This window comes from Eriocheir sinensis, chromosome 13, assembly GCF_024679095.1.
Source record: "Eriocheir sinensis breed Jianghai 21 chromosome 13, ASM2467909v1, whole genome shotgun sequence".
In the NCBI taxonomy this organism is placed as follows: Eukaryota; Metazoa; Arthropoda; class Malacostraca; order Decapoda; family Varunidae; genus Eriocheir; species Eriocheir sinensis.
Window position 1 is genome coordinate 12,296,578 of NC_066521.1, and position 13,609 is coordinate 12,310,186.

At 47.0% G+C, this 13,609-nt stretch overlaps 2 protein-coding genes across 2 annotated transcripts in view; both read left to right on the forward strand.

Annotated features, from left to right (window-relative positions):
* The window catches only part of LOC126997994 (innexin inx2-like), an 81,661-nt gene extending 70,245 nt beyond the window's left edge, over positions 1–11,416 (forward strand). Inside the window, exons 3-5 of the mRNA XM_050859265.1 lie at positions 1,160–1,269; positions 2,027–2,127; positions 8,462–11,416. Coding sequence (XP_050715222.1) covers positions 1,160–1,269; positions 2,027–2,127; positions 8,462–9,247 — 997 coding nt within the window. The 3' untranslated portion in view covers positions 9,248–11,416. The remainder of the gene's footprint in view (positions 1–1,159; positions 1,270–2,026; positions 2,128–8,461) is intronic.
* LOC126997995 (uncharacterized) lies at positions 5,172–7,139 on the forward strand. Its single transcript, XM_050859266.1, has 2 exons — positions 5,172–5,671; positions 5,860–7,139. The coding sequence occupies exon 2, from the start codon at positions 5,914–5,916 to the stop codon at positions 6,949–6,951; it is 1,038 nt and encodes a 345-aa protein (XP_050715223.1). The 5' UTR covers positions 5,172–5,671; positions 5,860–5,913; the 3' UTR covers positions 6,952–7,139.
* Positions 11,417–13,609: the final 2,193 nt, after the last annotated feature.

Sequence of the window (13,609 nt, forward strand, 5' to 3'; positions counted from 1 at the left end):
AAGCCCTTCATCCATTTATAAACCTCGATCATGTCTCCACGCACCCTTTGCCTTTCAAACAGAATGCAAGTTTAACTGTTTGAGTCTTTCCTCGTATGGCAAGTTTCTCAACCCCTGAATCATCTTAGTCATCCTCCTCTGCACCGATTCAAACATTTTGATATCCATTCTATAGTAAGGTGACCAGAACTGAACCGCATAGTCAAGATGAGGTCTAACTAATGCTAAATATATTTTGAGGAAGACTTCGGGGCTTCTGTTGCTTACGCTCCTTGAAATAAATCCCAGTACCCTATTAGCTCGATTTCTAGCTTGAATGCATTGTGCCCTTGGACGGAGATCAGAGCTCACTAAGACCCCTAAATCCCTCTCGCACCCAGACCTGCTTATGAGAGTGTCATTTAAGCAATAGTTATGTGAGGGGTTGTTCCTACCTACACTCAGAATACTGCACTTCCCTACATTGAACTTGAAAAGAGAGAGAGAGAGAGAGAGAGAGAGAGAGAGAGAGAGAGAGAGAGAGAGAGAGAGAGAGAGAGAGAGAGAGAGAGAGAGAGAGAGAGAGAGAGAGAGAGAGAGAGAGAGAGAGAGAGAGAGAGAGAGAGAGAGAGAGAGAGAGAGAGAGAGAGAGAGAGAGAGAGAGATATATGGGTGACTGGAGTGAGTGAAGAATAAATACCTAGTTGTGAGGGAGAGGGAGGAACGGAGGGTGGGAGTGAGTAAGGGAGGGAGAAAGGGTGCGTGAGGTAATGAGTGAGTGTGGAAAGGAATGGAAATAGATGCTAATGACAAAAAAATACGTCATCTAATAATAGTGTACCTGGATGCTCTCTCTCTCCTCCCTTTCCCTTAAAATTTTCTGACTCTACTTCATCCCTTCACCTTCCTCACAACCCTACCCCATACAATTTCCTACTCCAGTCCTACTTAACCGCTTCTCCTACGTCACGATCCTATCCCATATCATGTCCTACCTTTTCAGAGTCTAACCCTTTCTTCCTCACAATCAACACCATCTCATATCATTGCCAACTTTTCCCCAGTTTTACCCAATCCCTTCTCCTTTCTTACAGACAACTCTACCCCATACTATTTACTACCTCTCCCAGTTATGTCTAATCCCTTCTCCTTCCTCACTAACAATCCTATTCGCCGTCAGCTGTGTGCAGGGTGACCACGCCATGTTGAAGCAAAAGGTGGTTAACACATACTGTTGGATCCACTCCACCTTCACGCTGCCCAAATACATCAACAAAAACTATGGGAGAGGTAGGTACTAAGACAGCTGTGTGTGTGTGTGTGTGTGTGTGTGTGTGTGTGTGTGTGTGTGTGTGTGTGTGTTATTGCTTAAATCTCGAGTTACGTTACGGGACACTAAATCCTGCACTACATAAACACTAAACTCATCTTGGCGCTGCATCCTCCGAAAATAGTTCATAAGCTACTCCATTTGCGAGAAGACGAAAGACTTATATCCGTGTTACGTTACAGGGTTACAGTGACATTGATTTCTGCACTATAAGAACACTAAACTCTCTTATGTTAGCCTTGCATCATTCAAATTACACTTCATTACTCCATTTATGAGAAAACGGGCGAGTTCAATCCGTGTTACGTTATATGGACATTGAATTCTGCACTATACTAAATTCTCCTGTCTTAGTGTTGAATCCTTCGAATATCCATCATTACTTACTTACATTACATTACGAATATACATCATTGTCTTCACGTTTCATCCTCATAATCCACTTCATTACTCCATTTATGAAAAGACGTGTTACGCTATAGGGACACTGAATCCTGCACTATAATAACACTAAATTCTCCTGTCTTAGCGTTCAATCCTTCGAATATTCATCATTACTTACTTTCATTACATTACATTACGAAAACACATCATTATCTACACGTTTCATCCTCATAATCCACTTCATTACTCCATTTATGAAGAGACGTGTTACTTGCTAATATCCTTGTCCAGTGAACCCTACACTTGAGATGTCACTGCCTTGTCACATTGCAGGTACGGGCGTGATCCACCCCGGGATAGGCCCACACACCAACGAGGACGACAAGGTGTACCACGCTTATTACCAGTGGGTGCCTTTCGTCCTCTTCCTCCAGGTGAGTTGGGCCAGGTGTGCGTGTGGGGATGGGGGGGTGAGGGGGGTGAGCATGATAAAGGCAAGGGCAGGAAATGACGCTGAAGAAAGAGAGATTAAGTATATATGTGTGGGGAAGTGAAGGAAGGGAAAAGGGCAGGTGCGTTGACGGGGGAGGTAAGGAGGATGAGGAAAAGGCGTGGTTAGAGATGGGATTACACAGATGGGTTATGGAGGATGGAAGGAGGTGAATAGGATATAGAGAAGGGAAGGAATGGGAAGTGAAGAAAGGGGAGCTTCCACAAGAGTGGGAGGAAGGTGAAGGAAAAGGGTGAGAAAGGCGAAGGGGTAGAGGGTTATATAGATGGGTTGTAGAAGAAGGAAAGAGGTGAGCATGATTAAGAAGTGTGGAGTGAAGTGTGAGATGAGGAAGAGATGGCAGAAGGGCAGAAGATTAGAGAATGACAAATGTGACCAGGATAACGGGAAGAGAAGGAACAGGGACAAGAGAGCGGAGTTTAAGTACGGTATTTGGGATTGAGGGAGAGAAAGTAGGAAAATAGGCAGAGGAGACGGGGAGGATGGAAGGAAACAGGATAAGAAGAAATCATAGGCTTTTTTTATTCTTCCTTAATGATTTTTTAGTAATTATGCCCTTGACCTGCCTATTTATCGTAAAAAAGATTATTGGCACAAAGGTAATAATTATGGTGTTCGGTTTTATTATGACATTCTTACTAAATTAGGGTGTGTGAGGGCAACTACCAACTTAGCGGCCGAACGACCGGGGCATTCCTGCCGCCCGCCCGCATCTTGCCGTTCGAAGCTGTGCAACTACCGAGCCCCAGCGAACCACCTGCTTCACTCCCGCTGCTCGTTCGCCTGACGCCGTTCGACGCCTCGGTCAATTGAACCACCGAGGCTTCTCAACCCGCTATAGGAGGCGACTTGGTTGCCGCCCGCGCCTTCCTCGTCAGACAGCGGCCGAGCCTCGCCCTGAACACTTGATTCTGCTATAGCTCCAGCCCTGCTCTCACTCAGGCTAACTCAGATACCGTGGGCTCGTTCTGGGTGCCTTACCTCTCCCATCTCCACGCCCTGGACTCCCGTGACTGCCGTGAACCTGACGCCCCTTCTCCTCCTGCGCCTCCCTCGTCTACCACATCTACACCACGACAAGGACGAAGCTGTGCTGCCTCGTCATTGCCACTTAAAGGACGAGACGCCCCGAAGAGGAAGAAGTCGTGCAACAGGTCATTGCTGAGTCCGGCGTGCTGAAGCCTTATTGTCGGAGACTTCAGATTGTGAGGCCTGTTTTGGGGTTTTCTTACTTTACTTAAAGTAAACTGGTGTCTAACCATTTATCTTGTTTGTTTATCCCTTCCGATTACAGCACCCAACTCTGGAACCTTGACATGTGGCGACCTCGCCAGGATTGGGTCAACTGTTAATCGGAAGGGTTGGCTTGTTAAGTCGCCTTTGCGCGCCACTTGCTGTCTGCGGCCCGGAAGCGAGTGCTTAATCCTTCACCGTTCTTTTGGGCTGTTGCATGCCCACGGTGGGATTATTTTGGTGCTGCCATAGCACTCTTTCAGCCCTTGCGCTGACCTTGCTACCCAATCACTCATTTGAGTATTGGGTGGGCTTCTACGCCCCTTAGTACCCTTTTTGCAGGGCTTTTTGCTAATTTTTCTTGTTTCCTTTGTGTTTTGTTTCTTCGTTTATTTTGGTTCTGTGTTGCATTTTCTTGGTTTTGTTTTGTTGTTGGGTTTTTGTTCTTTATTGGTGACATTACCTGTTGGGTTATTCTTTATTGCTGTGTTGTCCATATTAACCATGTCCAGCTTTGAGGTATTTAAGGCTCAGGCTGTAGCCTTGGGGCTGGAGGGTGAGGATCTCGGTCGCTACGTCGTCCAGCAACAAGCCATCGAGAGGGAAGAAAAGCGTCTCCTGGCTGAGAGGGAAGAAAAGCGTCTCCTGGCTGAGAGGGAAGAAAAGCGTCTCCTGGCTGAGAGGGAAGAAAAGCGTCTCCTGGCTGAGAGGGAAGAAAAGCGTCTCCTGGCTGAGAGGGAAGAAAAGCGTCTCCTGGCTGAGAGGGAAGAAAAGCGTCTCCTGGCTGAGAGGGAAGAAAAGCGTCTCCTGGCTGAGAGGGAAGAGAAGCGTCTCCTGGCTGAGAGGGAAGAGAAGCGTCTCCTGGCTGAGAGGGAAGAGAAGCGTCTCCTGGCTGAGAGGGAAGAGAAGCGTCTCCTGGCTGAGAGGGAAGAGAAGCGTCCCCTAGCTGAGAGGGAGAGGGAGGAGAAGCGTCTCCTGGCTGAGAGGGAGAGGGAGGAGAAGCGTCTCCTGGCTGAGAGGGAGAGGGAGGAGAAGCGTCTCCTGGCTGAGAGGGAGAGGGAGGAGAAGCGTCTCCTGGCTGAGAGGGAGAGGGAGGAGAAGCGTCTCCTGGCTGAGAGGGAGAGGGAGGAGAAGCGTCTCCTGGCTGAGAGGGAGAGGGAGGAGAAGGCCCTGGCTGAGAGGGAGAGGAGGAGAAGCGTCCCTGGCTGAGAGGGAGAGGAGGAGAAGCGTCCTGGCTGAGAGGGAGAGGGAGGAGAAGTCCCTGGCTGAGAGGGAGAGGAGAAGCGTCTCCTGGCTGAGAGGGAGAGGAGGAGAAGCGTCCCTGGCTGAGAGGGAGAGGGAGGAGAAGCGTCCCCTAGCTGAGAGGGAGAGGGAGGAGAAGCGTCTCCTGGCTGAGAGGGAGAGGGAGGAGAAGCGTCTCCTGGCTGAGAGGGAGAGGGAGGAGAAGCGTCCCCTAGCTGAGAGGGAGAGGGAGGAGAAGCGTCCCCTAGCTGAGAGGGAGAGGGAGGAGAAGCGTCCCCTAGCTGAGAGGGAGAGGGAGGAGAAGCGGCTCCTGGCTGAGAGGGAGAGGAGGAGAAGCGTCCCTGGCTGAGAGGAGAGGAGGAGAAGCGTCCCTGGCTGAGAGGGAGAGGAGGAGAAGCGTCCCTAGCTGAGAGGGAGAGGGAGGAGAAGCGTCCCTGGCTGAGAGGGAGAGGGAGGAGAAGCGTCCCTGGCTGAGAGGGAGAGGGATGAGCAGCGTCCCCTAGCTGAGAGGGAGAGGGAGGAGAAGCGTCCCCTAGCTGAGAGGGAGAGGGAGGAGAAGCGTCCCCTAGCTGAGAGGGAGAGGGAGGAGAAGCGTCCCCTAGCTGAGAGGGAGAGGGAGGAGAAGCGTCCCCTAGCTGAGAGGGAGAGGGAGGAGAAGCGGCTCCTGGCTGAGAGGGAGAGGGAGGAGAAGCGGCTCCTGGCTGAGAGGGAGAGGGAGGAGAAGCGTCTCCTAGCTGAGAGGGAAGAACGGGCTGCCGAGAGAGATTTCCAACTTGCCAAGATGCAAGTGGAAAAAGAAATAGAACTCGCCCGTGTCGTCGCCCAGGGGAAAACGGCTTCCCCTTCCTGCGAGAACGTGAGAGGACCGAAATTGCCCACTTACCAAGAGGGAGAGGACATCAACAAGTACCTCGTCCGCTTTGAAAGGGTGGCTGAAGTTCTGCGGATTGACAAAGAAAGCTACGCTGCGAGGTTGGGTTGTCTCCTCACGGGTAAGGCCACTGAATTGTATACTTCCCCGTCAGCTGACATAACTGAAGATTACGCTCTTTTAAAGAAAGCTCTCCTTACGGGCTTCAGTAAAACGGCGGATAACTACCGCCAAGACTTCCGTCACGCCAGGATTAGAGTTGGGGAAAACTACCAGCAGTTCTCCATCCACCTGACTCGGTTGTTCCAGGCGTGGTTGGAAGCCTCTGACGTCCCCTGCACTTATGAAGAGCTCCGGGAGTTTATGCTCCTGGATCAGTTTCTCACTAATCTCGCCCCAGATTTGAGGATCTTCATCAAGGAGCGCCGGCCGAAACATCTTCCCGACGCAGTGAGACTTGCCGACGACTGGTCGTCTGCCCGCAATGCCTACCCTAAAGCTTCATCTCCTAATTCCCGAGACCCCTCTAAGGCTGCTTCGCCCACGAAATCTTCAGAGTCCTCTCCGGGAGACTCCGCCAAGACTTCTGCCCAGCCCAGTACAGCAACCCTGAGGTGTCACCAATGCGGGGAGGAAGGCCATCTACGTCCGCGCTGCCCAAAGAATCCCCGCGCATTCAAAGATGTCGAACCTGCTAAACCATCATTTCAGGTAGGCTTTTGCCTTAGTGACAAAAGTATCCCGAAGTTTTCTGTTTCGGGCACTATTAACGGGTCTTGGAGCTCCAACATAATCAGGGATACTGGCTGTTCCTGTGTGATCGTCTCTGAAGACTTACTACCTGATGTAGATGTTGAGAGTTGTCCAAAGGTCTCCCTTGCTGACTACCTAGGACGAGTGGACAAGTTTCCCGTGGTGAGGTGCCACTTAAGCTGCCCCTACTTCACCGGTTGGACTGAGGTGGTACGAGCTCCTATTAAGTTTGTTGGGGCCCTCATCGGAAACGTCCATGGGGTAAGGGATCCCCATGACCCTGACTCTTCTCAACCTCAATCTGAGTCTTCCAGAACATCCTCATCTTCAAAGTTGCCGCGAGGGACTTCTACTCCTCTTGTTCCGTCGTCCCCTGCAGCCATCCAGGTACACGCCGTTACCACTCGTGCTGGTAGGTTGAAGAGGCTTCATCCGCTTGTCCTTCCGGAACCTCTACCTCCTTCAGTAACCCCTCAAGACTTCGCGCAGCTAGATTCTTGTATGGGGGCCTGTGTGAGGGCAACTACCAACTTAGCGGCCGAACGACCGGGGCACTCCTGCCGCCCGCCCGTATCTTGCCGTTCGAAGCTGTGCAACTACCGAGCCCCAGCGAACCACCTGCTTCACTCCCGCTGCTCGTTCGCCTGACGCCGTTCGACGCCTCGGTCAATTGAACCACCGAGGCTTCTCAACCCGCTATAGGAGGCGACTTGGTTGCCGCCCGCGCCTTCCTCGTCAGACAGCGGCTGAGCCTCGCCCTGAACACTTGATTCTGCTATAGCTCCAGCCCTGCTCTCACTCGGGCTAACTCAGATACCGTGGGCTCGTTCTGGGTGCTTTACCTCTCACATCTCCACGCCCTGGACTCCCGTGACTGCCGTGAACCTGACGCCCCTTCTCCTCCTGCGCTTCCCTCGTCTACCACATCTACACCACGACAAGGACGAAGCTGTGCTGTCTCGTCATTGCCACTTAAAGGACGAGACGCCCCGAAGAGGAAGAAGTCGTGCAACAGGTCATTGCTGAGTCCGGCGTGCTGAAGCCTTCTTGTCGGAGACTTCAGATTGTGAGGCCTGTTTTGGGGTTTTCTTACTTTACTTAAAGTAAACTGGTGTCTAACCATTTATCTTGTTTGTTTATCCCTTCCGATTACAGCACCCAACTCTGGAACCTTGACAGGGTGCAATACTGATTCTTGTTATTAAACATTCAGTTATATTACTATGACGCTAAGCAACTTTATTTTGTTTGACATTAGTTCTATCGCGTTTTATTGCCGTTATATTGCTTTAAAGTGTAGCGAGAAGCAAGGTTATTTACAGTGTTGCGCATTCTTCTTACTGTGTCAATGTTATGTGATGCAACTCTTTTCTCCCTCGATGTGCACTCAGACGTGATGTGGAAATGGTGAGTAGAGATGTTACGTCATAAATTTGGTCACAGGTGTTCAACGGTGCATAGGTAGAGGTTCGCTGGCCGAAGATGAGATGTATAAGGTGTGTGTGTGTGTGTGTGTGTGTGTGTGTGTGTGTATTCAGTTTCTGACGTCAGTTAGTATCATTCAGTAGAGAGGCGAGTGTTTTTGTATTGCCCTCACGGATGTTGAATGCGTGCTTATCTGTGGTATCAGGTGTGTTTTATTCACTTCAGGAATCTTTTGGGTGTTGCATGTGTGTGTGTGTGTGTGTGTGTTTGTGTGTGTGTGTGTCGAATAGGTTATGTGGTATGTTCACAGAGCCCCGAAAAGATGCTGATTGCTGGAGTGTGATTGTAAAGAAATCCGAGTACCTGTGATTCCTGCATATAAGTCGGTTGGGTGTGTATGCTTGTGTGCAGAACGGTGTGTGGTCACAGGGCAGATGAATAGCAAAACGACAAAGATTGAGTAGAAGGTGTGTTTGTTGTCAGTGTAGTATATATAAAGCCCGGCATAGATGTTAGAAATGTGAAGGCGATTCTCTATGATATGAACTGACACATACAGGGCTTGGGCTGTCTGAGGTAAAGTAATAGGATATAGGTAATGTCTACAGGGGTTGTGTGAGGTAGATACAGGCTTAGTTGTGTCTGGATTGGTTGTCTGGGGTAAAGAAAGTGACAGGCTATCGTAATGTTAGCAGAGGTTGTGTGAGGTATAGTGACGTGTTCCTCTCCTCAGGGCCTCATGTTCTACACGCCGCACTGGCTCTGGAAGACGTGGGAGGGAGGCAAGCTGGAGTCTATCGTGATGGGTCTGTCGCTGCCGGTCATGAACAAGGAGGAGCGGCGGGAGAAGATCCACCTGCTGGCTGACTACTTGCACGCTTCCATGCACTGCCACAACTTCTACGCCGTCAAGTTCTTCCTGTGCGAGGTGCTCAACCTGACCAACTCGATGTTCAACATGTGGTTCATGAACAAGTTCCTAGGCGGCATGTTCTTCACATACGGTATCGACGTGTTGGCCTTCACCGAGACCAACCAGGAGTACCGGACTGACCCTATGATCGTGCTGTTCCCGAGGATCACCAAGTGCTCTTTCAACATGTACGGCCCCTCAGGCACCATCGAGACCCACGACCTCATGTGCGTGCTGGCCCTCAACATCATCAACGAGAAGGTCTACGTCTTCCTCTGGTTCTGGTTCCTGATCCTGGCCGGCATCAGCACCCTCGCCCTGGCCTACCGCCTCCTTGTCTTCTGCATCCCCGCCATCCGCTCGGGACTCCTGCAGAAGCGTGCCAGAATCCGCTACAAAACGGGCGTGGAAGTCATCGCCTCCAAGCTGCAGGTCGGCGACTTCTTCCTCCTGTACCTTCTGAGCAAGAATGTGGAGCTGCTCTCCTTCAGCACACTCATGGAGGAGCTGTCCAACCGCCTCGTCAAGAAAAACCCTGACCTTGAGATGACGCCGCGCCCCGTGCCCAGCGTCGAGGCCTATCACCTCATGAGCGAAAACGCGTGACGCCTCCCAGCGCGCCCTGCCCCGCCACCCCCGTCGTCACCCCTGGACGATGGATACAAAACATTTACCTCTGTACGATAATGCCGTAGCGTGTAAGGAACCTAAGCTAAGGTACGTTGAGCTGCGAGGTATGAAGCGGCAACCGGCTGCGTTATTTATTACCACGAAGAAGGCAAGCGCGAGCGTCCCTCAAGTTACGCCTTTGCATGTATATAAATAATTTAAGCTAGTGGACACGTTGCCGCAGGGTGGGAGGCAGGGCCTGCCTTTTGGGTCCCCCTCATTCCTGGCAACACCCAGGAACATTGCTGTACAAACTAATGTGTGCCTCTGTACTATATCCCTGAAGTGTTATGTAGACGTAAGCTTGGACGGGTGGCCGCGGCGACAAACTTTTTTTTTTTTTTTGCCAAATAAAAGATAATTAGGTTTTCTCTCTTCTGGTAGGCTTTCGTGGACGCCCCCGAATCGTCTGCACACAAGCCCTTCTGTATCCTATAAACCTAAGTTTGTCAAGACTAAGCTAAGATCAAGAGACAAAGAATACAAATAGATTCATAGATAAATGATGATTTCCAAATAAATCAATGTTCCTCTTCACTCACCCAACGCTAGGCTATAAATGAACATTTCCAAGTAAAAATGTGTTCCTCTTCTGATTAGGCTAACGTGGATGCCCCGCTTAGTCACCCAACGCTAGGCTATGACAATACATTTCCAAACAAATAAGTTCCGCTTTTGATAAGGCTAACGTTGATGCCTCACTGTCACCCAATGCTAATCTGAGACAGGTTGCTTAAATCATACTGCTGAGGTGACAAAAAAAAAATAACAAGTAGACAGAGGATGACGATTTCGTAGTAGATAAATAAATAGCTATAGTCATCTACATAGGCTAACGTGGAAATCCTACTGGAGCTGAGTCCTAGGCTATGATAAGTTGTTGCAAGGTTTATGCTGAGGTGAACAAACAATAACGTGCATTATACTTTTCAAATGAGATAGTGTTCTGCCTCTTATTAGGCTAACTCCAGTCTCCAGAATACAAAGCTCTAATTTCACCCATCGCGTCCACAAACGGATATTAGGCTATAAACGTAAGACTTTGCATCCGACACTATACCGTAGTCTATCTGGGTCTTGGTGACGAATGGGTCTGTTTGTGTTACCATTTTATAATTGTTTTTTTATGTATATATTTTTATATTATGACCAGCCTGTGTAGGTGTTTTTAGTACATTAACGAAAGTGAGGCTGAACAAAGCTAAATGGTGACCATGGAGGGAAAGGAAAAATTGGTGACCTTATTAAGTGGTGGTAAATTAAATTTGCTCTCTCGGTCAATTGTTCGCCATACCCACAAACATATTTCCAAACGAGCTGACACAAATGTAAACGATAACCAAGAATGTACAATAACAGGTGACCTCACAATGCGGTGGAATTGAATGTTATCTCTCGACCACCAGTTCACCATCACCTCAACATATTCCGAACAAGTTGACAATGATAAACATCACCAAGGATATATAGATGATTATGACCTGACAAGTGGTGACAATGGTCTATACTCTATACTCTCCCACGATCACCAACTCACCATCACCGTACACTGCCGAGAAAAAAAATTAAGCAATATCAATGGGGAGGATAGGTTGAAGAAATTGATGACTTGACACTAATCTGCTCTCACTGTCACCAGGTTACCATCACCACAATCACTATCAACACCAAACCCATCTTCCCCAGTAGAGATAACACCAACCACTACGGGAACCAGGCCCGATAAAAGAGCCTGGTGACCTGGAAAGAAATATAATATTCCTAAAACTGATAAGAGACCTCCAATCTTCCTGTCCTTCACTTTCTTCACCATCACCAAGCCCCGAACAACAGCTTGCATGGTGACTTAATAATGCAGTTCCTGTAATGATATTGATCCTAAACCTTTCTTCCTCCCATTTCTTCACTGTCACCATCATCACATTCATTATAATTATCTTAACATGTTAGTTTCCTTCCCAAGCCTTATCCTTTACCGAAGTAGGTGTGTGTGTGTGTGTGTGTGTGTGTGAGAGAGAGAGAGAGAGAGAGAGAGAGAGAGAGAGAGAGAGAGAGAGAGATTCTTTTTCTAATGGTAGATTATAAGACGACGTGTAATTTGAAATAAAAGCTACAAAATATAATCAAGGTTGTAATTTTGTGCCCCCATTTCGTCTCAAACTAGTAACACTAATTTCAGCAAGAGCAACGACAAAATCTTATATAAAGGTACAGCAGCAAAATTAATAAATACAAGAACTTTAGAAGCGAAGAAGAGGAGGCAGAGGAAGACTACATAAATGTTGCTTAAATTACAGGCTCACGGATTAGAGGGTAAAGTTTTGAACTGGGTCAAGGCGTGGCTTAGCAATAGGAAGCAAAGAGTGCAAAAAATCAAAAAAAAAGATCTGCAATGCATTCAAGCTAGAAATCGAGCTAATAGGGTAAGTCTTCCTCAAACTATATTTAGCATTAGTAGACCCTCTCTTGACTAAGAATGGATATCAAAATGTAGAATCGGTGCAGAGAGGATGACTAGATGATTCAGGAAAGACTCAAAACAGTTAAACTTGCATTCTCTAGAAGGCGGAAGGTGTGTGGAGACATGATCGAGGTTTATAAATGGGCTTTAAGCTAATTAAAGACATTTCATTTGTTTTGTTGGTTGGAGAGAGAACCGGGTAGGTAACGTAACGGGAAAAAAAACTTCAAGATTCAGACAGGACACAGGGGCAAAAAAAAACAGTACTAAGGGGTGGTTTATGTTCTTATAAAGAAGAAAAAGGCGAAGAAGAATAAGATAATGCAAAAAAGAAAAAGAAGGCATTAGTCAAACATAGTATTCATAACACCTATATTGTGCAGTAGAAAGGAACGAAAAAGATGAGAAGTAAATGTAAATAAATATAAACTACACTACAAAACTAGTCTACGTAAAACATATAATGAATTAAAACAAAACCTCGATTGCCACTTACCTTCACTAATTGAGGGTGTATACGTGAGCCATTTAGTATCTCTCCATTGTAAATAAAATAATAAGTAAGTAGATAATGGATAATGGAGGAAATAACGGATCGGTTGCTTAGAGATAATTAAGTACGATATCGAGTAGTCGTAGTCGTATTAATAGTAGGAACACGAACATTTCCAATAATGATAACTACTATATGAAAAAAAAGACACCAACTCAAATAGCCATCACATGTACGAAATTAACAGACTGGAGACTCGGTGATAAATCCAGTAAGATAATCAAGTAGTAATAACAGTAGCAACAAACAATAAAGATCCCAAAAACAATAAATACTAATAAAAATAAAATCACATCAGCTCTGAATGGCCACCACGTGCATGAAATTAACGTATCGAATGCTCGGTGATAAATCCAGTAAGATAATCTAGTAGTAATATAAGTAGTAAACAAACAAAAACACTCTCAGTAACAATAAAAATAACAATACTAATAAAAATAAAAGCACATCAGCTTATAACAGTGACCACGTGCAACCCCCCCCGCCGACAGACTCAAACTGAAATGGATTGGTCGTCTTTCACGGTCTTTGCAAAAATATAATCAATGCCGCAAGCCCACAACCTCGTCTACCAGTCACTAATATTATTGGGAAGTTAATTTGCTTTAGTACTTAGGAGGTTACAATCAATTATCTCCTACTTTTCTTTACATTTTCTTTCGTTTCGCATGCCATGAAAAGCGAAGGATCTATAGAGATTTCTTTTCAATAGAGTGCTAAATGTTTTCCTCTCTCTCTCTCTCTCTCTCTCTCTCTCTCTCTCTCTCTCTCTCTCTCTCTCTCTCTCTCTCTCTGCCATGCTCTCAAACCAGAAACTGAACTTATTATAATAGTGATCGACGCTCAATAAAAAAGTACTTCGATTATAAATTGGTATACTTATTATCATTCATTATTATTATCATCATCATCTGCTTCACCGTCTTCTTCTTCTTCTTCTTCTTTACCATCATCATCACAATATTACATCGGAAATCCCGTCGTTTTCTTTCTCTTCGGGTAGAGAGGAATGACGTAGCCTATTATCGTACACGCGTCACTATTTCCGTCATAATCTACGTCATGCGTGAAATAGACAATACGCTTTGATGCTCTACAGATTCGAGTAAAGGGTTCAATTTAATGTAGTACAGAATATTTGCCAATGATATTATGTTATAGTAATAGAGTGATAACGTTATGTTCATGGCTTTTCTGAAACATTATTACCGTACGTAGTAAATGTTTCGTTGGTGTGACCCCACCCACTCTATCTATCTGTCACTCCATCTATTTATCTGTTTAT